At 32.4% G+C, this 26869-nt stretch overlaps 1 protein-coding gene across 1 annotated transcript in view; it reads left to right on the top strand.

Annotated features, from left to right (window-relative positions):
- Window positions 1-26869, top strand: part of LOC126893371 (60S ribosomal protein L17-like) — a 31979-nt gene extending 5110 nt beyond the window's left edge. Inside the window, exon 4 of the mRNA XM_050663482.1 lies at window positions 26619-26869. Coding sequence (XP_050519439.1) covers window positions 26619-26822 — 204 coding nt within the window. The 3' untranslated portion in view covers window positions 26823-26869. The remainder of the gene's footprint in view (window positions 1-26618) is intronic.

The raw sequence follows: 26869 nt of genomic DNA, 5'->3' as shown, positions 1-26869 counted from the left end.
CTATCACCCACACCATCATTAGTTTCTCCATCTTTTCATGGAGAGAGGTCCGGAGCTTGAAAATTATTGTAACGCCCTTAGCTGGCATTATACCCTTTATTACCTTCTTCAAGTTAGAAGTAGGTAGTCAAAAGGAGGCATGCATTTTAATAAATGCGGTTCCTCGTATCTCAGATTTTGCTCTCATCTCAAAGCAAAACATCGCTCGCTCAGCGGCTCGTATCTCAAAACACTCGTATATTAGGGCGCTCGTATATTGAGGTACCACTGTATATCCATATTAATAATAATAGTCAAAATATATTTATTTACTTACATTTTCTAATGTTTTCAATCAAAACAACTTCAGAAACACTGACATAGGCAATATTCATCTGAATGGGAAAGAATGTTTGGACTTCGGCAAAATTCGTTTAGCAAAATTGGGGCGAAATAAAAAAATAATGGCGGTTGTGGGAATTGTCAGGCGGTAGCTTTTACCGTCTACTACTAGATGACACCAAAAAACAATTTTCGGAAAAAATGGACTTAGGCAATTTGCTATTTAGACGATATGCAGAATTGCCATATCTTCATTATTTTCTGTCTTATATTATTGCAAAATAAAGGTCTCTGTGATAAACAAATAGAATAAACTTTTAAACTAATTAACGGATCAGTCTGAAGACTGATCAGATCAGACAACAAAATAACGAGTTGTGACAAAAAATGGGTGTCAAAAAATATGAAATGTGACACATCCATGGTCGTCGTCCACATGTTTACAAAATGTTGTTCTGAAGCTATTTTCTTGTGGCATTTTTACAATTTTAACTATTTATAATGGGAAATAAGCCACAATATTATTAAAAAATGATAACGTTTCGACGCCCAAATCGGGTGCCGTTGTCAAAATACAAAATACTAATTAGTAGGCGGACAAAATATGACAAATTCGGCAATGAAAACGGAAAAAGAAATGGAACTGAAAGTTATAGATAAGAACGGAGAGGTATGGAGAACAGCGACATGGAATGTTAGAGGAAGTGGAAAAGAGTTAGAATTAGTAGAAACCCTTAGCAACACAAACTATGCTGCAATAGCCATCACTGAGAAAAAAAAGGGGGCTGGGACACAAATAACAGGAGATGGAAATCTATTAATATACAGTGGTGTAAAGGAAACTGAATGGGCCAGAGCAGGAGTAGCATGTTTGATACCCAAAGATAAAGTAAAAGGTATAAGAAATTGGGAGTTCATCAATGAGAGACTGTTGAAAGTATCAGTGAATTGTAGTAAAAGCGATATTATATAACTTTGATCGTAATATATGCACCTGGAGAAAGTGACAAAGCTAACAACAAAAATCAATTTTGGGAACAACTACAGCAGACGGTAGAAGATTATGAGGGAATCCTCATAATATTGGGAGACTTCAACGCTAGAGTGGGAAACGAAAACATGAAATGGCAAGGAGCTATAGGTAGGCACGGAGAACACACAATTAAAGGGCTTAATGTGAAACAATGACAAGCCTCAAAAAGGGAAAAGTGAGATATTTGACTTTGAATGTTAAAAATAATATTAAAAAATCCAGTAACAACTTTTATTGTTTTAGTTTAGATATTTCGATGCATCATGGCCTGTAGGACTATAGTTGTCAACAATATTAATCAAATTACTTAAAACTCGAGAAAAAACAGCCTTTATTTACAAAAATTGTGGCTTGTTACATTATTCCATTAATAATAAATACCCAAATTTTAGATATATGTAGATTCAGAATTTTCTATTATTGACTGAGTTCAGGGTGGTTTCAACCCTATAGGTGTTAAACAGTGTTTATTTCTTTGTCTCCATCAACTTGTTGGAATTTTTGACGGGTGTGTTTGGTTTTTATTGACGGACTTTGTTCATTATCCTACAACCAAATGCAATAATATAACAAGCCACGTCATAAGCCACTGCATTAATCTTGAATGGTAATAATGCGACAAGCCACATTTAGGAAAAAATTACATATCGCTGGATTTTCACTACCTGTGTCACTTCTAGATTGTACAGTCAGGTCACGGTCACTGTAATTGAATGTCAAGTCAATTTGCTATTTTTCTTTCTAGAATCGTCAGAACTCAAATAATTATCCGAACTGATTCCGTCCATGTTCGCCATTTTGATGTGGCTTGTCATTATGTCGAGTAGATACTAAAACAAACTAGGCCTATGCAATAGTGTGACCATAGATTTATCTGGCCATCTATTAACGAAGGGCTGAGATAATTTGTTAGTGGCTTGTTATACTATTACTTTAACCGAGAATAACACTAACTCTTTTTGAACTCATGTGTGGCTTGTCATTGTTTCACACTAAGCCCTTCAATTAATAAAAACGGGAAAAGATTGCTAGAGTTTTGTATAGATAATGATTTAGTTATAGCCAACACTTTTTTTGAGCACAAAGAAATACACAAGATAACAAGAGCAGTGCCCCAGCGAAATGAAAAGTCAATAATAGACTTCATAATTGTTCCTCAAGAAAAAAGGAGTAAAGTTAAAGATGTCAGAGTAAAAAGAAGCTACGAGATAGGTAGTGACCATTATCTTCTAGAAGGAGTATTCAAGAATAACAACAGTCGAGGACCACAAGCAGATACAAAACAAAAACTATAGCAGAAGAATAAGAACCTATAAGCTGAGAAACTTGCAAACACCAAATGAGTATATAGAGAAAACGGAAAAACAGTTTGCAAGGATTGAAAAGAGAAGACAAAGTAGAAATGTGGAAGAAAAGTGGATCAGATTTAAGGCAATACTATTAGAAACAGCAGGACAAGACGAATCAAACTGTGTTTTTTTCTCAAACTTTGGAACACCCTGTGGAATGTTCTAGCTTTTATAAAATACTAAAATTAAAACCCAATTATAGCCACAGATTTTCTTAACATTCTGTTTTTTTATTCATTTGCTTATGTTGGATAATAAAAAAGTTAGGCACTTTAACAACTACCCCTGTTTTTCGTCAATACAGGGTGTTTTTCAATAAGTACGGCAAGCTTTAAGTGGTAATTCTTCATGATAAAATAATGACAGTTTGCTTTATAAACTTATGCCCGCAAATACTTCGTTTCTGAGATAGGGGGTGTTGAAATTGTTCTTACAAACTGACGATTTATTTATTGCTCTAAAACTGTTTGTGATATGCAAATGAAATTTGGTAGATTTTAAGAGCTAGTTATTACGCATTTTTTGGCATACAATTGAGAATTTTATATTCACCATTGGCGTGCATACGGGATATATCTAAAATATTTATACCCGTATGCACGCCAATGGTGAATATAAAATTCTTAATTGTATGCCAAAAAATGCGCAATAACTACCTCTTAAAATCTACCAAATTTCATTTGCATATCACAAACCGTTTTAGAGAAATAAATAAATCGTCAGTTTGTAAGAACAATTATTTCAACACCCCCTATCTCGGAAACGAAGCATTTGCGGGGGCATACGTTTATAAAGCAAACTGTCATTATTTTATCATGCAGAATTACCCCTTAAAGTTTGCCGTACTTATTTAAAAACACCCTGTATTAACGAAAAACAGGGGTAGTTGTTAAAGTGCTTAACTTTTTTATTATCCAACATAAGCGAATGAATCAAAAAACAGAATGTTAAGAAAACCTGAGGCTATAGTTTGGTTATAATTTCAGTATTTTATAAAAGCTAGAACATTCCACAGGGTGTTCCAAAGTTTGAGAAAAAAACACAGTTTGATTCGTACACCCTGTATACAATGACAATGTACCTGTATAGCAACAATATTATTACAGCGATATTGATAAAGAATAAGGATATAACATATTAAAAAAATTACTTAAATCGGACATCAGGTTTAGGAAATACAAGACATTAAAAATGACCCATTTTTTGGGGTGCCCGTTTTCTCTGCCGGTGAGTGTATATTCAGTATGTATTTGTAAAAAAAATTTTAATTCGAAATATTCAAAATTATACATGAAATCTCACGTCTGGGTGATCTGAAACAAAAAACAAAATATGGTTATCATCTACATACTATTGACTCTCGTCTGACGGAGGATTTTGTCAATAAAAATTTTGGTGCTGAAAAAAAAATTCTTGAAATTATTTTCTATTTTTTTTGCCTAAGTTTGATGTTATTATTGTTCATAACAATTAAACAAAAAACTATATCAAAAAAATTCGCCGTCAGACGAGAGTCATTACTATGTAGATGTAGACGATAACCATATTTTGATTTTTGTTTCAGGTCACCCAGACGTGAGATTTCATGTACACCGTTTGGGCACTAGGGTGGGTCAAAAAAATATTTTTTTTATTTGTCAGTTCTAATAGTGATAAAATGATGTTACCTGTTGTTTTATAATCTTCTATAAAATTTGGAAACAATTAGATATCATTATCTGCCTCCGGAGCGACGTAAAAAATTGGGAAAAACAGTGTACTAATAAAAAAGTGAGGGAAAAAAATGTTGTACTATCCGTCAGTTCTAATAGTGATAAAACGATGGTACCTGTTGTTTTATAATCTTCTATAAAATTTGGAAACAATTGGATATCATTATCTGCCTCCGGAGAGACATTCAATATTCAAAAAATTGGGAAAAACAGTGTACTAATAAAAAAGTGAGAGAAAAAAATGTTGTACTATCCGTCAGTTCTAATAGTGATAAAACGATGGTACCTGTTGATTTATAACCCCTATAAAATTTTGTAATAATTGAATACTATCGTCTGCCTCCGGGATAACATTCAGTATTCACAAAATCAAGAAAAACAGTGCTAAAATGAGAGCTTATGAAAATTTGTTTCAAGGTGTTTTATACAGCTTTTAATTTTTCTCCACTACACTTTGTATAGATCTGTGCAAAGTTAAGACCTTGGAGAGCATTCCCAAAACCAAACAAAAGTGATGTTTTGTTCACAACTGTACTGAAATGAATGCATCAGCGCGAGACTCTCCCTCTCAACCTCCCTCCATCGTTGTCTTGAAATTTAGACAGCATTTGCTTTGTGTTCGCCGTTCGGTCGTTAACGCAGTCAGTGAGTTAGTGTAGCTGCTGCTTATCAGAGGAGTCGTTGTTTTATGTATATCTGTTTTTGTTTTCGCTGAAATGGAACGTACTCGAAAAGCGTTAGAAAGTACGTTGTTTGGTGCAATCGGTGAGATGAAAGACAATATGCTTCCTACTTATGAAGACGTGATGAAATTTTACTACTGGACAAGACATCAACTGAAATCGAAAAAAGGTACTAAAAAAGAGCCAGTTTTTTGTGAAATAGCAGACATTGTGACAATAAAAATTCGAGAAAGATGGGCAAAAACAAATATTCCAATTGTTTCAAATACAAGAGTAACACAAATGTTAAAAACGTATCACTTAAAGTGCCAGAACATACTTAAATCACATCCTAATGTTCCAACGAAAAAGTTAGAAGATTTTCGTCACAACAGCAAAGTTCTATTTGATATTTCGTGCTGTAAATGCAAGGAACTCAATAACTGTACCTGTTCTAGAGACACAAAAGTACCATTAAAAGAGTTGAACTTTTTAATCGATCAACGTACTACACGAAATATGATAATTGGAAACTTGGATATCGTTGCTACAAAACAAATGCAAAAAACTGTGAAAAGAAAAGCGACAAATGAAAAAGCCTTGTCTAAAAAGAAAAAAAGCATATATGAGCCCGGAACTTCCTACCAGTCTACACTCGATGTTTTAACGTCATCTTCAGATGAATCTGTGTGTTCTGATTTTAAACCCACTTCTGTAAATATTGCGACTCCATTACAATTATTTAAGAAAAAAACTGCAAAAACTATTCAATATTCTACATTATCCAAAACTTGTGACTGATATGGGGTGTCTGATAGGGCAGCGGCAGCCATTGCTTCAGCAGTTTTGCATGACACCAAATCTAATGTGCCAGTGATTGATAAGAGCAAGTTACGAAGGGAAAGAAAGAAAACTAGAAAAAATCTTATATCGCAGGAGAAAATTTCACAAGTACATACGCTATACTTCGATGGACGAAAAGATAAAACGTATGTAATCAGAAAACAAGGAGGCAAAAACTACCGAAACGTTATTCAAGAGGAGCATATTTCGCTTATAAAAGAACCAGATTCCCAGTTCTTGGGTTATATTGTTCCATCTTCTGGTACGTCCAAAGCGATAGAAAATTCGTTAGCTAATTATTTTCGAATGGAGGGAATGTCTCTTGACGATTTAATAGCTGTTGGTTGTGATGGAACAAACGTGAACACTGGAAAAAATGTGGCATTGTACGTTTACATGAAACGCGGTTAAATAAACCCCTACAGTGGATAATTTGTTTGTTGCATATGAACGAGTTGCCACTTCGACATTTGTTTCAATTTATTGACGGCACTACAGCGGGACCACAGACTTTTTCAGGTACAATAGGAAAGGCTTTAGAAACTTGTGCAAAAAATCCTATTGTTGAATTTCAAAAAATTAGTGGTAATTTACCCTCAGTAACAGTGAAAGATTTAAGTACTGATCAATTATATCTACATAGAATTGTGTCTGCGATTATGACTGGAGAATTTCCGGAACACTTGGCCAATAAATCACCAGGAAAAATGTCCCATGCAAGATGGTTGACTCGTGCTAATCGCATTCTTCGTCTATATGCTTCGACAAAGGTTCCTTCAGAAAACCTAGTTATTTTAGCCACTTATATTGTGAAAGTTTATGCTCCAACTTGGTTTCGTATTAAGACTCGTCCCACATGTAAAGATGGAGCACTACACTTATGGGCCTTAATTTCAATGTCAAGATACCTCTCACCTGAACTGAAAGCCATAATTGATCCTGTGATACAAAGAAATAGTTATTTCGCGCATCCGGAAAATTTATTATTGGCAATGTTAACTGATCATCAAAAGCACATAACACAACATAAAACACAACATAATCAGGTTATTCGAAGTTCCAACTATAAACTTTGATGCACAATGTTATTATGATCTAATTGACTGGCAACAAGAAATACCTGAACCCCCACTACTAAGAAAAGTATCTGATGAAAGTCTTAATTCCTTCATTGCAAAAGCAGGGGAAAGTGAATTGTCGTTTTTACGTCTACCTTGCCACACTCAAGCAGTAGAGAGAGTTGTGAAGACTGTAACAGAAGCATCCACTACGTTGTGTACAAAATCGGAACGAGAAGGCTTAATTAAGGCGAAGTTGGAGTCTCGCAGAGTAATGCCGCAGTTTGATAGCAAAAAGGATTTTGCTACTACTTAGTTATAGTATCTCTTTGAATATCTGTCTTTTTTTGTATTAATACACACATTTTCTTTGAAATTTTGGTTTTAATTGTTTACTCCGTTTTTGTTAATATCATGAAATTTTAATGTCAAACCGGAGGCAGAAGATAACATCGAACAACTAAAAACTTTTAAAGGTGAGGAATTCATCTCTGACCTCAGACGTTTGTTTGTTTGAGTAGTTGTTGGATATTCATTATTGTGATATATGAATCTGATTTATGTGTTTAAGTTTGTGATATTTATATTTTATTGTATTATTGTTTTATTATTACTATTTTATTGTAGTTTTATTATTATTGACACATGTATTATGTATATTGGACTTATAAACTTGTAATCTTATTGGACAGTGTCCCGTTGAAAATAAATAAATAAAGTTTTAGGTACAACACCTTGCCATTTTAGCACTATTAGAAGTTGATAACTTTCACAAATTTTTTTTACGCGTTTACGATAAATGAATGATTTTCCACATAATTCTGATATTTCAAGGTCAATCCGGAGGCAGAAGATAATTTTCAATTAAAATAAATTTTTCACTGTCAAATTAGCATTACATTTAGCACTCTTTTATAAGTATTACAAAACAATATTGCACACATTTTTTTTCCCATATACAAGTGACCCACCCTATTAAGCACCTAAAAAACGGACCTGCACTTGAACGAGTGCCAGGACGGCAATTTTGAATATTTCGACTTGAAATTTTTTTTACAAATACTGAATATACAGTATGTCCCTCGTCCCTGTAAGTTGTATCCATATGGAAAACTTTTTTATTATTAATTTTACGAAAAAAAGTTATTCTTCGTAAAAAGCTCTGCATGGTCCAAAACCCAAGATTCAACCATCAGATATCAAATTCTATGAATGTTATATGAGATATGTCAAAAAGTTTAAATTTCACTCAAGAGTAAAGTAGCTTTATTTTTCACAATATTGAAAATTGCTATTATGAAAAGTTGTTTGGAATTAAAAAGTAGATTCTAATATGCAATTACATTCTTCTAATAAATTTTTTTTTTGAAAAATAATTATGGATAACTAACATTATTTTCAGTTATTTCAATTCTGATAACTCTTATTATTAATTTTACGAAAAAAAAGTGATTCTTAATAAAAAGTTCTGGATGGTCTAAAACCTAAATACAACCATCTTATATCAAATTTTATCAATTTTATACGAGGTATGTCAAAAAAGATAAATTTAGATCAAAAGTAAAGTACCTTTATAGTTCAGAATATTTCAATTAGAAGGATGTAATTACATACTGAAACATAGTTTTTAATTCTAAATAACTTTTCATAATAACAATTTTCGATATTGTGAAAAATAAACGTATTTTACTCTTGAATGAAATTCATATTTTTTTGACATATCTCGTATAAAATTGATAAAATTTGACATAAGATGGTTGTATTTTAAGTTTTAGACCGTGCAGAACTTTTTATTAAGAATCACTTTTTTTCGAAAAATTAATAATAAAAGAGTTATCTGAATTGAAATAACTGAAAATAGTGTTATTCATAATTTTTCAAAAAAAAATTTTCAATTAGAAGGATGTAATTGCATACTAGAATATAGTTTGTAATTCCAAACAACTTTTCATAATAGAAATTTTCAATATTGTGAAAAATAAAGCTACTTTTCTCTTGAGTGAGAGGTCCGGTCCTGGTAAAGAGACAGTGAGGTCGATTTAAATCCGCTCCGCAAAAAAACTTCAAATACGGAAGATTTGCGAGCAGAAAAATCACCAAATTATTTGCAAAGTGTAAATAAGTGAGTTAAGAAATTTACAGTGTAAATTTAAAAAGAATATTGAAAGTAAGATCCATACATTATTAATCTAACCTAGTTTTAATAAAATTATATTTTAACTACTAACAGTAAAATAATTACAGTCATAGTCAAGTTTTTTGGCACTGATAAGAAGTCAAGGTCCTATGGGTGGACTAGCCGAAGCTGCTTTCAGCAGTGGTAATTACTAATAAATTGATTTAATTATAATTAAGGTACTTCGGTATCTATCTATCGAAAAATACAGAGTCGGCTTTCTGAACGAAAACAAGAAGATATTGAAGAATAAGAAGATAATGAAGAATAAGAAGATATCGAAGAATAAGAAGATATTGAAGATAAAAGGAAGACATTGTTGATAAATCTAATTTATTCAAGTGAACATTAATTGTTGATATAAATAAATAAATAAGATATTAAATGGTATTTAAATAGTTTTATAATTAAAGTAAAAAATTGAATAATATATAAATATTTTGTAATTAAAGTAAAAAATTTAATTAATTTGATTTAATCAAGTAGGTTTTAATTTGATTTAATATTTGTATTTATAAACACATACCTACTTTAATAATTTGAAAGGGAAGAAAGATGGCGGATGGTAATGATAGCATTAATGAGGACGGTAAAAGAAAAAGCAAAGAGGAGCCAGATATATTTAGCAGGAGTAGAAAAGTGAACCGAACACCAGACAGGTCGAAACCATCAACGAATGAAACCAGCAGCCAGAACGAAATGATGGAACTAATGAGACAATTAGCAAGCGATAACAAAAAGAAAAACAAGGACCTGGAAGATATAAAAAATACAATGGGTAATATGATTGAGGAACTAAAAGAAATTAGGAAGGAAAATAATGAATACAAATTGCAAATGAAAGAAATAATAAGAGAAAATGAAAATCTAAAGAAAGAAATGGCTACGATGAAACAAAAAATAGATCAAATAGAAATAACCTTGGAAGCATGTCAGAAAGAAAAGAAGAAAAATAACCTAATAATGAGAGGCTTACCACTAGACACAATAGGAACAGAGCAAATAGAGAACTTCATAGAAGCAAAAATGGGAGTAAAATCAGAAATAAATAGGGTACAAAAGATAAATGAAACAATGTGTGTTATAGAATGTAAAAAATTCGAAGATAAAATGAAAATACTGAAAGCCAAGGGTAAACTAATGAGCTATAAACAACATAGAGTATATATAGAATGTGACCTAACATTAAAAGAGATAGAAATACAAAGAAACCTTAGGAAGATAGCAGCAGAGGAAAAGACTAATGGGAAAAGGACAAAAATTGGATATGGATTCATAATTATTGAAGGCATTAAGTGGAAATGGAACCAAAAAACAAGCCGGATAGAAAAAGTAACATACAATACAGAACCAACTTGTTCAAAAAACTAGCTGTAGAAAACACAATGATGGACCGAGAAACAAAACAGGCAAAGAACAGGGACATGACCAGATTTAAAGATAATAACACAAACGTAAGGAAAAACAAATTGAAGTACAACTTAAACATAGAAAAGAACAGAACAATTTTGAAAATGGCATCATGGAATGTAAGAGGTATAAATGGGAAAGAAATAGAACTGGGGGAAGAAATTAGAGATAAGAACATTGAAATAGTAGCTATAACAGAGACAAAGAAAAAAGGAAGAGGATCAATAATATTAGAAAACGGAATGTTACTAATATACAGTGGAGTGGAAGAAACGAAGAGAGCTCAGGCAGGAGTAGCGTGCCTGATTAAGAAGGATAGTATCAGCAAAGTAAAAAATTGGATATATTACAACGAACGTATACTAAGAGTAGACATATATATGGATACAGAGGAAACCAATACAAACCTAATCATATGCTATGGACCAGATGAAGACGCAACAAAAAACGAAAAGAATGAGTTCTGGGACAAATTACAAGAAGTGATAAATGATTGTACAGAGAAAATGGTGATCACAGGAGACATGAACAGTAGAGTGGGGAAAGAAGCAGAAAAATGGAACAATGTCATCGGACCGTATGGGGAGGAAAAAATAAACAAAAATGGAAAATTACTACTTGAATTCTGTCTAGACAATAACCTGGTGATTATGAACACACACTTCCAACATAAAAGGATACACAAGATCACAAGAGAAGTCAAATCAAGAGACGAACAATCAATTATAGACTATACTATAGTGCAAAAAACAGAGAAGAACTGGATAAGAGACGTAAGGGTGAAAAGGAGTTATGAAATTGGTAGTGACCACTATCTACTAGAAACCACATTCAAAAGCAAAAGAAAAGAAATAAAAAGAAATGAGAACATAAACAGAGAACACAAAGAAATAATAAAAATTTATAAACTAAGGGAAGAAACAACGAAAATAAGATACACAGAAGGGCTAGAGAAAGAAATAGACAATGAACATATAATAACAGAAACAATAGAAGAAGAATGGGGAAAATTTAAAAATGCGATGATAAAAACAGCTAAATCAATATGTGGAACCACAAGAAATAACAACAGAGGGAAACGAACGTCTTGGTGGAACGATGAAGTGAAAAGAGAAATAAAAGAAAAGAAGAAATTATGGAAAGAATATATACAAGACAAAACACAACAAAAATATGAAAATTATAAGAGAAAAAGAACAAAAGTTAAAGAGATAGTTAGGAAAGAGAAAAAGAAAAGTTGGGAAAAATTCGGAGAAAAAATGGAAGAAAACAGCACAGAAAACGTAAAATTATTTTATAGAACACTGAAAAACCTAAGAAGCAACAAAGAAACGAAACTGAAACAAATAATGAACAAGGAAGGAATAATAATAAATGACGATAAAACAATAATGGAAAGATGGAGGGAACATTTCCAGCTGTTACTGAATGGAAATCAAGTGAACACAATGGAGAAGGAAAGCCACATAAAGAGAGTATCCATAAGAAACACGGAAAATCCAGAAACTATAGAAAAAGAAGAACTAGAAGAAGCAATAAGAAAGATAAAGATTGGAAAAGCACCAGGAAGCGATGAAGTAGCACCAGAAATGATGAAATATATAGGAATAAAAGCAAAAGAAAAATTGTTATACATATATAACCTAATATGGAAGAGAAAAGTAATACCCAGAGAATGGACAAATGCAGTAATTATACCTATATACAAAAAAGGAAACACAAGAGACTGTAAGAACTATAGAGGTATATCACTACTATGTGTAGCAGCAAAAGTATACGAAACCATAATAGAAAGGAAAATCAGAAAAGAAATAGAACATAAATTAGAGGACGTACAAAGTGGATTCAGGAAAGGACACAACACACAAGACCATATATTTACCATGCAACAAGTAATAGAAAAAGCATTAAAGAAAAATAGAGAAATATACCTGAGCTTTATAGACATGGAAAAAGCCTTCGACTCAGTCAAAAGAAAAGATATATGGGAAAGCCTAAAGAAGAAGGAAGTAAGCGAAGAACTGATAGAAGCAACAAAGAGTATATACATGAAAACAACAAATACAGTAAGAATGTTAAATATACAGTCAGAACCATTTGAAACAACTCAAGGAGTTAGACAAGGGGGAAGTCTCAGCCCAGTGCTATTCATTAATGTAATAGATGAGATAGTGAAAGAATGTAAGAAAACTTTCAAGAAATACTGCATCGGTTGGAACAGAATGCAAATGATAAACGCTGAGATGTGTATATTTGCAGACGACATAGTATTAATTGCGGAAACAGCAGAAAAACTGAAATACAACTTAGAGAAATGGAACCTAGAAGCAAGCAAATACAACCTAAACGTAAACAAAGAGAAGACTCAGATAATGAAAATATCAAGGAAACAAGGGACGGATGATCAAATAGAAATAATGATAGACCAACATCAATTAATACAGACAAATTCATACAAATACTTAGGAACAGTAATCAACAACAAAGGAGACATAGAGGACGATCTTAACAACAGAATGGAAAACACAGGAAAACTATTCCAAGCACTAAATAGAGGATTCCTTAATAACAAAGAAATATCAACAAAGACCAAGATGACAATATACAAAACAATATATAGACCTACGGTGACATATGGAGCAGAAAATTGGATATTAAACAAAAGACACCAGAGCAGAATACAGGCAGCAGAGATGAAATACCTCAGAAGAACGATAGGAGTAAAAAGAACAGATAGAATCAGAAATGAAGAAATAAGAGAAAGACTCAAAATCAAGCCGATACTCGACTCAATCAAGAAGAAAAAATTGGCATGGTTCGGACATCTAACCCGGATGGACAATGATAGACAAGTGAAAAGAGTGTGGGAAGCCAAACCAATAGGTAAGAATAGAAGAGGAAGGCCCATCAAAGAATGGAACAGTGACATTTCGCAGATACTGCAGAGTAAGGGTAAGACTTGGCAGGAAGCAACACAGATGGCATCCAATAGGAAGGAATGGAGAAAGTTCGTAAAGAGCTAGGACAATCCAGAAGATTGTAAAATATTGTAATTTATTGAATTGTAATTTAATGAATTGTATTATAAATGGCCCTACACCGAAAGGTACAAATGGGTCTACTGATTAAGTAAAGTAAGTAAAAAGTTCTCTTGAGTGAAATTCAAACTTTTTGACATACCTCGTATAATATTCAAAAAAATTGATATTGATGGTTAAATCTTAGGTTTTGCCATGCAGAGCTTTTTATAAAGAATAACTTTTTTTCGTAAAATTAATAATAAAGTTTTCCATATGGATACAACTTACAGGGACATACTGTATAATAAAAATGACAGTTTAATTTAATTTAATGTAGGAGTCATATTTTGTTAGAAAAAAAAATCCAGAAAATCAGCCTGTTTTTTCCCTTGTCACAGTAGACTTCCCCCTTAAGGTACTTCAAAATATGAGAATAGTTGTGGTCAGAAATCATATTCAAATTGAACATATAATTATAATATCGTATAAATTGATGTTGCACACTCTCCAGTAATGACTTCTAAGACATTATACTGAGGAGACCGGATAATTGACCCATATTCAAGCTATGATCTAACCAACCCAACATATACTGTCTTTACTGACTCCAAAGATAACCCTTTACAATTTTTTAGTGTAAACCCTAACATCCTGTTCGCTTTTACTGTTAATCTATCTATATGATCACTAAAATTCAGTTTGGAGTCAAATAGTATAACCAAGTCTTTAGCTACCTCATTTATTTTAAGATTTTGCCCATTTATAGAATAAAATGATGGTATTCTATTTTTTTTCTATGAAATGAAATCTGAAAGCATTTATCAATATTAAGATCTAAGAGATTATGTTCACACCACTGAGAAAGACTATCCAGATCGTTTTGCAGTAAACTAATGTGTTTCATTTCGTATAGTTAAAAATAATTTGAGATCATCTGCAAACATCAGAAAGTCACAATACTTCAAGACCTTTTTGAGGTCATTAACAAACAGATTAAATAACAAAGGAGAGCAGTGCCCCCCTTGAGGAACCCCTGAACATACCTCAATCACTCTAGATATAAAGTTACCGATTTTAACTACAAGCCTTCTATCGCTCAAGTAACTAAGCAACCATTCCACCAATCTATCAGAGAAACTTAGATTTCTTAGCTTCTCGACCAATAATAAGTGATTTACCTTATCAAATGCCTTGGAGAAGTCACAACAGTTACACAGCCTCAACTTGATACCCCCTCTCCAAGGCATCCAACAACTTACCATGGTATAGAACCAAGTTGGTCATTATGGAATGACCTCCTCTAAAACCATGCTGTTCATCAATAATGATCTCTTTGCAATGCCAGTTCAAATAACTATACATGAGACTATCAAATAAGTTTGGGATAGATGATTAATACACTACGATAGTTTTTAACATCATTTCTGGAGCTTGTTTTAAATATAGGAGAGATATAACTTTCTTTCCAGATATGGGGAAAAATTCCAGTAGATAGAGACAAATTAAACAGTTTACACAATGGCTGAGATAATGAATATTTGCACTATTTTAAAACAAGATTTTAAAAACTGCATTTTAAAAACTTTAGATACCTTACATAAAAAATCACTATGTGCTCAAACATTATAAAGTAAACTCTTAACAAAAACCTACCAAACATAAATGATTAGAATGGAAAGGGTACCGAATGAAAGTTATTCTTAAATTTATAAAAATCGTAGTAGCTTGGCTGAAAATTGTTAAAAATGTGAATTATTTTAAATAACTAAGGGACAAAAACTCGTCGTAGCCAGATGAGGATGCAACTAGCTGTCACAGAAAAATTTGCTGATTTCAGTGATATCGTTGCCGTTAATGCAAAATGTCATATGTTAAATACTGCACTCAGCTTTCATTCGTCGTGGTAGTCAGACATGCGTAGAAAAGACGCTTGTTTTTAAAACCGGTGTTTATAAATTAGGTATATAAATAAATATTTTGTGAACTTTAAAAGTAAATTAATTACACCAAGTAAAAAAGCGAAATCGAAATAAAGATATTAAAAACTTATGAGTGCAGTTAGCGGGGGCGACGCCCCCGATAAAAATGTTTTAGAAACCCAAATGGATACAGAACATGCAACATCTTCAAAGGAGGAGCTGTTAGGATTTCAAAATCTTGTTCCGGTTACACAGATAAGTACCACAAAACTTGTTAATAATAAACCCATTATCGATGACTTTGCTAATGTACAAACTTCAATAACAAATACCATAAATAAAGAAGTAGGAACAAAAAGGGAGGAATTTCTTTACCGACAAAACGATCTAGGACCTTTTTACGTTTATTTAGAAAATAATTTATCCGATTTTCAAGGCAGATTAAACGCGTTAAGGATAGGTGACATTATTATCACAAATTTTAAAGAACTTGATGAAAAAATTTTAAACATTGACGCAGTAGGGGGAAATAAAATATGTATTAAATTTAAAGATTATAAATCGGCTAACTATATCATATCTAAAAAAAATGAAGCAATATTTACAAAAAATAATTTAGACATAAACATTCCTAAGTTTCTTTTAGTTAGACAGGGCGTAATAAAAGATATTTCCACAGAATTTTCAGTAGAGTATGTTAAGAACAGAATCAAAATGTACGATTTACACTGTAAATTTGAAGTCCTTCAAGTCACAAGATTAAATCGGAGGCAAGTAGATGAAAACGGTACTCAATCAATACATTCCAACAAAAACATGTATAGTTAGTTTTAAGTCACAAGTGCTACCAAAATATATAACAATCAACAAGGTACTAAAGGAAGTCGAACTGTATAAACAAAAGGTGCTATTATGCTTTAATTGTCTTCGATTCGGACATACAGGTGGGCAGTGTAAGAGCAAGGCTAGGTGCGATAAATGTCAAGAATCCCACAACTCAAAAGAATGTAAAAAGACCGATCTCACTCCAAAATGTTTTAATTGTTCGGGAGATCATTTTACTACAAACTTAAGCGCGTGTCAAGAATTTCAGTGTCAAAAACTTATTAAAGACGCCATGTCTTCCAATAATATTAGTTATCAAGACGCCAACAAACAGTTCCCCAGTAACTCCTATGCAAAAGTAACATCCATTAATACGGAACAAACTACAGACCTCTCCTGCCTCAAAACTTTCCCTCCATTAAATCCCAATAATTATACACCCACCCAACTCCCATTAAATTCAATTAACAAAATGTCAACTAATAATATATTCTACAATAATAATTCAAATAGTACAAATTCTCGAACATTTAAAAGACAGAGACCAAATAGTCCAGATCCAACATTAATTTTGCATAATGAAATTATATCTTCCCCTAGATCTCAATTGCCTACGGGAGGAATATTAGAAAGTATTAACTATAAGGGAAACATTAATAATAATCCAGTTGCACCTCCTTCAGACTTGAGCATGATAAATTCAATATTAGAATTAGTTATAAAAATTGTCTCAAAAGTTTTAGTAACAAAAAGTATAAATGTAAATAAGGAAGAACTCGAAAACTTAGTCAAATTAACTATAAATGGAAACACGTCATCACATTCTCAGACCTCAACCATCAGACAATAAATATTCTTCAATGGAACTGCCGTTCGGCAGTTTCTAATAAAAATAACTTGGAATATCTACTAGATAGGGGCAACTACTCCGTTGCACTTCTATCGGAAACATGGTTTAAAGCAGAAAAATATAATTTTAAAGGCTTCAACAATATTCGCTGTGACCGGGACGACGGGTACGGCGGCTCTGCCATTTTATTAAAATCGGACTTAATATACCAAGAAGTCTCAATTCCAACTACAATCAACTTTGAGCATACTTGTATCTCGGTTAATTTTCCATATATACATAAAAAAATTTACTTCGTTTCAGTATACCTTAAACCGAGAACTAGAATATCATTACAACAGTGGACTAACTTTTTGGAACAAATTCCAAAACCATTCATAATTGGGGGCGACTGTAACGCACATAGTTTGGCATGGAACGATGGATATGACGACATCTATGGCAAGATTCTTTTGGATTATGAACGACGGATCACCTACATTAGCAAACAATAAGAAGTCAGCTGTAGACTTGACCCTCTGTACACAGGATCTGACACAACTAATTACGTGGTCTACTTTAGAAGAACCTCATGGCTCTAACCACTTACCAATACACATACAATTTGGAAGGAATATCCCGCTTGCGCAAATTAAACAGACAAAACATAATATATGGAGACTCAAGGCTGCTAATTGGGATGTATACACCGCTACACTTGAAGCAACAGAACCAAAATCATCACTAATGGGCATTATCGACAATATTAACAAAGCTGTCAACAAAGCAATTCCCTTACGAAAATCAAACACACAAAATAGAAATCATTGCTCGAAGGACTGGTGGAACGAAACCTGTAACATAGCTGCTAAAAGAACTTTTAAAGAAACCAAGAAAAAAAGCTGAATAAATTATTGCCAAAATCTAAATCAAAATACACCAATTAAAGAAGTGTGGAACAAGGTAAACCGATATAAAAATCGAAAACAAGCAAATAAACCCCAAAGAAGACTGGATAAGCGAATTACACACAAAAATCTCACCTCCATGGGTTGAAAACAACATTACTCAACAAATAGCTACCGTAAATAGGAACACTTCTGTTCTACAATCGCTATTTCAATTATGGGAACTCAATCATTGCATTAAATCAACAAATAATAAATCTCCTGGGCAGATAACATTTCATACAATATGTTGCATAAAATGCCCTTAGACCATAAGAAAGCCCTGTTGGAATTGTTCAATTCGATTTGGATAAATAGGATTCCTTTTCCACCGATGTGGAAAGAATACATCATAGTACCTATCAAAAAACCTGGAAAACAGAATGGAAATGCAGATTCATATAGTCCCATAGCCTTATCATCGTGTAAACCATGGAAAGAATGATAAAGAACAGGATTGAATATTGGCTAGAAAATGAAAAAATATTACCTGACTCACAGTATGCTTTTAGAAAGGGAAGATCTTCCTTAGAGCCCCTAACGATACTAGTAAATGACATCTATCTAGGATTCACACACAAATACAGCATTTTGGCCACATTTTTGGATATAACGTCAGCATATGATAATGTTCAAATAAATATACTAGAAGTGAACCTCATCAATGTTGGTCTACCAACCTCGTTTGCCAACTTCATAAAATCAGCTTCCACTGGTGGTACGCGGAAAGGTATCAGGTGGTACGCGTCGCGTGGGTGAACCAAGCGATTACAATGGGCCTTTGACTGTGGAAGTGCCACGTTTCACCCGTTTCTTCAAACTGAGGTCAGAAGTTTAATGCTTTTAGCTGAAAAAAATAATGACAGACTCAACACGCTGAACATGGGTCTTCAGAGAGCAAACACCCTTCACAGCCAATGAGGAAATAAACTCCTTCAAGAAAAGTTAGTTCCTTTATGTTCTCAAACTCAAATACAGGGGTAGGATGTCTCTGCGTTTCCGACTCTGTCATCATTTTTTGACGAAAACGAAATATCTCGAATAAGAGATGTGGTCGCTGATATAATTTATCACTAGGAATCTCTTCAAGATAGTTTTAATAAATATTTTTCTGCAGAATATTCCAAACTTGACTGAATCGGAAATTGTTTTGCAGGAAGCCTACCAAATAAGTTAGAATTACAGGATTTACAGAAAACATTTATCGATTTGACAGAAGACACTTTTAAAAAGAAATCCTTAATTGATTTCTGGATAAAATAAAAAAAGCCAATGGAAATATTTTGATAGCAAATATGTTTCTAAAAAAATTGGGGGACTTCCTTCCATTCCATGCCCCCCCACCCCCAACCTCTGTTTGGTGGTACGCCAAAATCTTCAAAATATATCAGGTGGTACGCAGTTGCTCGAAGGTTGGGAACTCCTGCTCTAATCGATCAGTTTCCTTAAAGATAAATCAAGAAATTTCGGAATCAAGAATATGTAGATCTGGATTACCAAAAGGTAGTATCCTGAGCCCAATCCTCTACAGCCTGTACACAATGGACATCACAAAAGTCCAAAATTATTCAATACGCCGATGATGTTGTTATTTACACCAGTAGCAAATCAGAGGACAAATGTATAGAAAATATCAACACTGAATTTACGGAAATCCAAAAATGCCTAGACAACATGGGACTTTCCATATCCGAGTCCAAAACCAATATATGTATTTTCTCTAGAAACAGAAACAACTATCAAAGACAATTAACAATAGGAAACTATAAACTCTGTATTAGTAACTCTGTAAAATATCTTGGTCTGCATCTAGATAGAAAACTATTATGGAAGGACTGTATCCACCAAATTATCAAAAAGACAAGTAATTCTATAAATATTTTAAGAGCGTTTTGTAAAGCAAAGTGGGGAGCAGACCCAAATACGGCTTTACTATTCTACAAAACAATGGTACGATCAATAATGGATTATGGAAGTCAACTCTATGGAACAGCAGCAGATACACATCTAAATAAAATCGAGATACAACAAAATAAATGCTTAAGAGTTTGCCTGGGATATCTAAAGTCTACGCCCATAAACATTATACAAGCTGAAGCCGTGGAACCTCCTCTTAAACTAAGAAGACAACTATTGAGCAGAAAATTCATGATAAAAACCATTTCCAAAAAAACTTCGTACCTCAATAGTATACAGTCACTAACAGTTCAAGTTTTTACCCATAGCTACTGGCACTTCAAGAAAACCCCCCCTCATAGTAGAAACTTTCTCAGAAATAGCTGACCTTACAGATATAGTCTATATATATATATATATATATATATACACCTTATATATATAGTCTATATACCTTACAGATATAGTCTAGTTCTAAACAACTCCCCCCGGTTTTAATTTACTCACCTGAACAAATTCTTTCACGTGAAATTAGAACCTACTATTTTGAAAGTCAAGAAGTAACATGTATCAATCAAACAAAGTTCAACGAAACAAAAAACAAATACTGGCGAAACTATGATTCTATATTCACTGATGGATCAAAGTCAAAAGAATATACCAGTTGTGCCTTTCACCATTTTGAGGAAAATACTGACAAAAAATTTTATTTTACCAAAGGAAGCTTCCATATACACTGCAGAATTAACAGCAATAGTGCAAGCTATGAAATACATACTCGGCTCTAACCACGACAAATTCATAATATGTACGGACAGCAAAAGTGCAGTAGATAAACTTAAAAATGTTAAAATAAATAGATCAGTTAATCGTATTGAAGCAAAAATCCTGTATTTACATAATGAGATACACATCAAAAATAAAGTCGTCATATATCTATGGGTAAAGGGACACGCAGGTATAACAGGTAATGAAATGGTGGATGCCTTAGCAAAAACAGCCTCAACATCAGGAGAAGAACTAAATCTTAAACTACCCCCGTCCGATTTATTCTTAAATCAAAGAAACAAAATAATGAGATGTGGCATAACCTATACAGTGCATCAACAACCGGAACAAACTTTTGTAAACACCAGCAAAGAATCCCCAGAAAACCATGGTTTCACAAAATACCAAACAGAAACTTTGTCGCAACAATAAATCGAATATGTGCTAACCATGCACTAACACCTTATTATAAGCACAAAATGAAAATTACAGACGATCCACTTTGTAGTTGTGGTTAAATGGGTACATTGGTATGGTGGGTGCATTGGTATGGTATGTTAAACAGTAAATGGTTAAGATCAATTAGTTACCACTATAAACATCCTGGATTAGCCGATAATAGTATAAAAGGCCTGGTTTCAGGTAAAATTTAAATATGTTTTCTGGTAAAATTTATCAATCTTCATTTCTTAATGTTGATTTAATTGCGTACAATCCAAACTCATTATAATTTCATTAATACAGATTAGGCCTCTATTGACGAAACTGTACCGCTAAAAGGGTTTTTCCACCTTATTATAAGCACAAAATGAAAATTACAGACGATCCACTTTGTAGTTGTGGTAAAATGGGTACATTGGTACATGTTTTACTTGAATGTCCAATAAATAATCTAAACATTAACAAACTATATAAAAACTTAATTCACTACAAGATAAACCTTCTAGTAGACCTAAATTGTATTATTTTTTCAGGAAATAATGATATAATTTATGTACTTCATCAAAACATCATAAATTGTAAACTAAAATTGTAAAATTACTAACCAATTTTGTAAGCAATTCTGCGAAAGAAACTAAATGTAAAGCATTATTACAGGGAAAAAAATGGTGATTACAAAAAAAAAATTAATAAACCAATTAAAATAAAAATATATAAAAAAAATAAAGAAATAAATAAAATAAAAAAAAAACAAAAATAACACACAAAGAGGGCTGAAACCTCCGGGGTGTTGAACCGGGTTGATGCCCTAGCGCTGTGATGAAAAAAAAAGAAATTAAACACCTTACTAATGCTACATATTACTAACAAAACAAATGAATACATCATGGTCAAGTTTGATACTATGAAACAATTTACACAAATTAATTATTCAATCTAACATAGTCTGGCTAATTGGTTCTCACTAAAGCCATAAATTCCAGGAAAAAAAATACTGCACTTTTCAGGACACAAAAATACAAAAAAAGTAATATTTACTGAGTAAGTAGTGTTTTTCTCTAAATTAGAAGATATACTTAAAAACAAAAGACGATACATATGTATAAGCCCTAATTTGAAGAAAAACACTACTCATACAGTAAATATTATTTGGTTCTTGTTGTCTCCTGAAAAGTGCAGTATTTTTTAACATATGACATTTTGCATTAACGGCAACGATATAATTATTGTATAACTCAATCGCCCAAATTTTCACCTGTCGATACGCATGCTTAGTTAACAACATGGGATAGATGAGTTACTTTTCCCAGATAAATATTACAATTTTTACCTTATTCCACCAATTAGAGCTTAGAATTCAAAAATAGTAAAATAATAAATTTTTTTTATTATGTGAATGTTCACAAAAACAAATTCAAATGAATATCAATATTACCATTATTATTATATACAGCCATATACAGGGTGTTTGGTAAAGATTGGGCCATAGTTTAACCTCAGGTTTCTGAGGTTAAAATAGGCCGATTTAAGCTAACTTACCTTAGTACAAAGTTTATAATAACCGAGATACAGGGTGTCAAAGTTAAACTTTTTTTTTATTTATTATTGAATATTTCCTGACAGGTATGAGAATACAACATGAAATTTGGTATGTGGGGGTTTTTTGGGCCAAGAAAACTAAATTCCATACCAAAAATGATGTATTGCCCAGAGGGCGCCACATACGCCTTTCAGCGCTAATTTTTTACATTCAATTTTTTTTATCCCTCTCTGTATAATTTTGACATTAAAATTTTATTCTCCTATTAGTTTTACATAAAAAAGGTATACTTTTTTCATCTCCCTAAACTCAACCGTTTTCGAGATAACGCATTTTAAATCTGCGATACACCATCATTTTTAGCATAATATCATTGTAGTTCCACCCGAAAAATAACTTAAAACCATAATAATTTTGCCAGTTCTCAAATTTATGTCATTGCATCGCAAATTCCATTTGAAGAAATTTGCGATACATTTTTGGATAATTCAGGAGCTTGGAGGAATAAGGGCGAACCTGAAAAATGGTCATTTCAAAAATACTCTCATCTTCCTCACATACTTTTAAAGAATGCGTCTGTTTATTAAAACAGCATTTTTCGCCCTTCGTACTTCTAAAATTTCGTAAGAAATAATATACCAATCTATTCATGTCAGAAACTGAACTGCATAATCGTCTAGAAGAGTAAGGGCGAACCCACAAGCTTTCGTTGCGTTTCCGTTCAAGGTTCGCCCCTTCTCCTCTGTTAACGCGCCGGTGTTTCTGTAATTTTGTAGCTTACTTAGTAGCTTTAACGTGACACCCACAAAAACCATCTTTACAAAGGGAATATAAGGCATAAATAAGAAGGATTATTATAGTAATTTTACAAGTTAATACTTTATTTTATCAATTTACTATTTTAGTTGGGAACGAGCCATAAAATTAAAATAATAATTCCTAAGATTTACACGTTTTATTCACTTTGTAAAGATTTTTTGTCGGCATTGTAATAATACACATTGTACACCGTATCCCTCGGTAGACCGTACGCTATAGTAGAAATGCGACGATAAACCGCATAATCTAGTAGCATCACTGGTTCGCCCTTACTATTCTAACGTGTTTGTAAACTTTAACTCAGTTTTCCCTAAACATCGTTTTTGCAGTTCGCCCTTACTCCTCCAAGCTCCTGAATTGCTGGCGCTGCGCAGTTAACAGTTTGAGTTCGTAAACTACGAACGCGCATGCGTCTGATGGTTGGCAACAGTTGCTGATCATTCTACGAACAAACCTATTATTACTCGAAATAGAAACACCAATTTTTAAGAGAAGGTACACAACATTTGTAGATTGTTTATTACAATGTATTAATAACCATGATTTCTATAACAACAACAAAAATATGTACCTATAAAAAAAGAATAGATGAAAACAGATTTATTTCTGTTAAGAAGAACAGTCATCTATGACCCGTTTGCCGCTAGGTGCTCAGTGCACTATGTCAACATATTGTTGTTTGCCATCAGCTTGCAGTTAGTAACTGTGAGGTAAAAACACACAAGTTTACATGGTGCTTTTTACTTACCTCTTAAATTATTTGAACTTAGTGTTCTATTTTTTCGGTAATTTCGTTTTCGTGATCATTAGTACAAAGTGTAGTATAGGAAAAAAACCGTCATAGTGTAGTTTACCTCCGAGGTCCAGACTTTATAATCATCATTACCACAACTCTCAATTAGTGGCACATTCACTATTATAATTTCTCCTGTATTGATCTTTGGACTTTAGTATTTGATTGAAATTCGTTAAAAGTATGCATCACATTGATGTTTTTGTATACAGAGAGGGGCTAAATTATGGAATAAATAAATTTTCTCTAAAATGGACGACTTAGGAGAAAAATCCCGAAACAGGTCGATTTTTATTTTTAAATTACAATTTTTTGGCATACATATAGTTCATACTAGTGACGTCATCCATCTGAGTGTGATGACGTAATCTATGATTTTTTAAATGGGAATAGGGGTCGTGTGGCACCTCATTTGAAAGGGTGTTCAATTCTCTATTCAGTAATATAAACATTAATATCAATATTTATACAGGGTGGACAAATAAATATTTTTTTAATTAAATTGATTGACGAAAAAAGAATGAGAAAAGAATGCAATTTATTTAACTCAAAATACTTTCTAATGCTGTCAGAAAATAGAAAAAAATGTTTATCGCCAACCGTCAATAAAGTCATTCATTATTGTACTCATTTGCGGCAGTTAAGTAACATTTTATTGTACTGAAAGAAGAATTTTACTTTGCCTGCCGCGATTAATCAAATTAACCCAGATTGAATGTAAGTGGTCGGTGGCAATAATCGAATGGCGAGAATTTGAGTGAACTTAAAATTTGTTTACCTTAATTATTAAAAATATTGTACACAATTTGTGTTATTAACAATTAAATTTATGTCAAAAAGTGAAATTCTGTAGTATTTTTTAAATATATTCATATAAAATAAATTAAAGCTTTACCGATTTAGTAATTATTCAATATTGATAACTATCGATTAAAAATCGAAAGCGGCCATATTGCAAAAGTTATCTGTCATCACTGTCATGGAAATTATTATGACATCTAAATTTTAAAAAGTTCTTAATAAATTGCAAGTAAGTGTTAAAACCAATATCAAATTATTGTAGAAAGTGAAATTGTAGATAAAATATATTTTGGCATTATCCAAGCTGTCAAGCTTTCAGTACTTCATTTTCCAGTTTTTCATTTAGGGATTATTAAAATTAAAGATGATTAATTTTATGAAATAATGAAGATAATCAAATTAAAAAAATTGTGTGGTGTTATAATGAGATCTTAAAGAAGTTAAATAAACGACAGGTTTTTATTCAATTTATTTTATAAATTTTAAGCATATTATTTTTAAATTATTACATAGCCCAAACTCTTACGTAGTCAACTTTAAGGTGCGAATCATCGGAATTCAAATTCCAAGTTGATTTCCAATCAAATTATGTTGGCGATAAAATTTTGTATGTACCACGTCAGTAAAGACTCTTTATCGAACTCGTCTGTTACTCGCCTCGCTCGCTCTTCTCGTAATATCAAGACTTATTCGATAAAGAGTCACTTTACTGACTTGGTACATAAATAACTATTATTTGGCAAATAAACATTGCTTTTCGCTTAAATTAAATGTTCAAACTGCCAAGAGGTAGGTGGGAGGCTGTTTGTGATTTAATTTGAATGAAAATTAAAACAATATCATTTATACAGGGTTGCAAAAAAAATAATTTAATTAAATTAATTGACGAAAAAAGAAGAATGTATGCAATTTATTTAACTCAAAATACTTTCTATTGCTGTCAGAAAATAGAAAAAAAAATGTTTATTTGGCAAATAAGCATTGCTTTTCGTTTAAATTAAATGTTCAAACTGCCAAGAGGTAGATGGGAGGCTGTTTGTGATTTAATTTGAATGAAAAGAAATGTTTATTTGTGAAATAAACATTTTTTTTATTTACTGACAGCAGTACAGTGTATTTTGAGTTAAATAAATTACATACATTCTTTTTTTTGCGTCAATTAATTTAATTCAAAAATTATTTTTTTGGTCACCCTGTATAAATAATGATATTGTTTATATTACTGAATAGAGAATTGAACACCCTTTCAAATTAGGTGCCACACGTCCCCTATTCCGTTCAGATGGATGACGTCACTAGTATGAAATATATGCCAAAACATTGTAATTTAAAAATAAAAATCGACCTGTTTCGGGATTTTTCTCCAAAGTCGTCCATTTTAGAAAAAATGAATTTATTCTATAATTTAGCCTCTCTGTATATTATCATATTTTTACTATATTTACTTATTTTTCAGGTAAACAGAGCTGCTTGTTTGAGGCGTCGTACATACAGAGCCCATGGTAGGATTAATCCTTACATGTCTTCACCTTGCCATATCGAATTATGGTTAACTGAAGGAGAATCCTCACAAGATGCTCCCAAAAAAGCTTCACAGAAAAAGAAATCAACCCTTGACAAAGTGAAGAGACCAAAAGCACCTCCAGCTGTGACCCATTAAATGTTCTTACTGTCACCTGTTAATAATTAAAATAATGACTTTGTCGA

The sequence above is a fragment of the Diabrotica virgifera genome, chromosome 10 (genome assembly GCF_917563875.1).
Source record: "Diabrotica virgifera virgifera chromosome 10, PGI_DIABVI_V3a".
NCBI classification, from domain to species: Eukaryota; Metazoa; Arthropoda; class Insecta; order Coleoptera; family Chrysomelidae; genus Diabrotica; species Diabrotica virgifera.
Note: the sequence above shows the minus strand (reverse complement) of the source record. Positions and strands in the feature narration are given on the sequence as shown.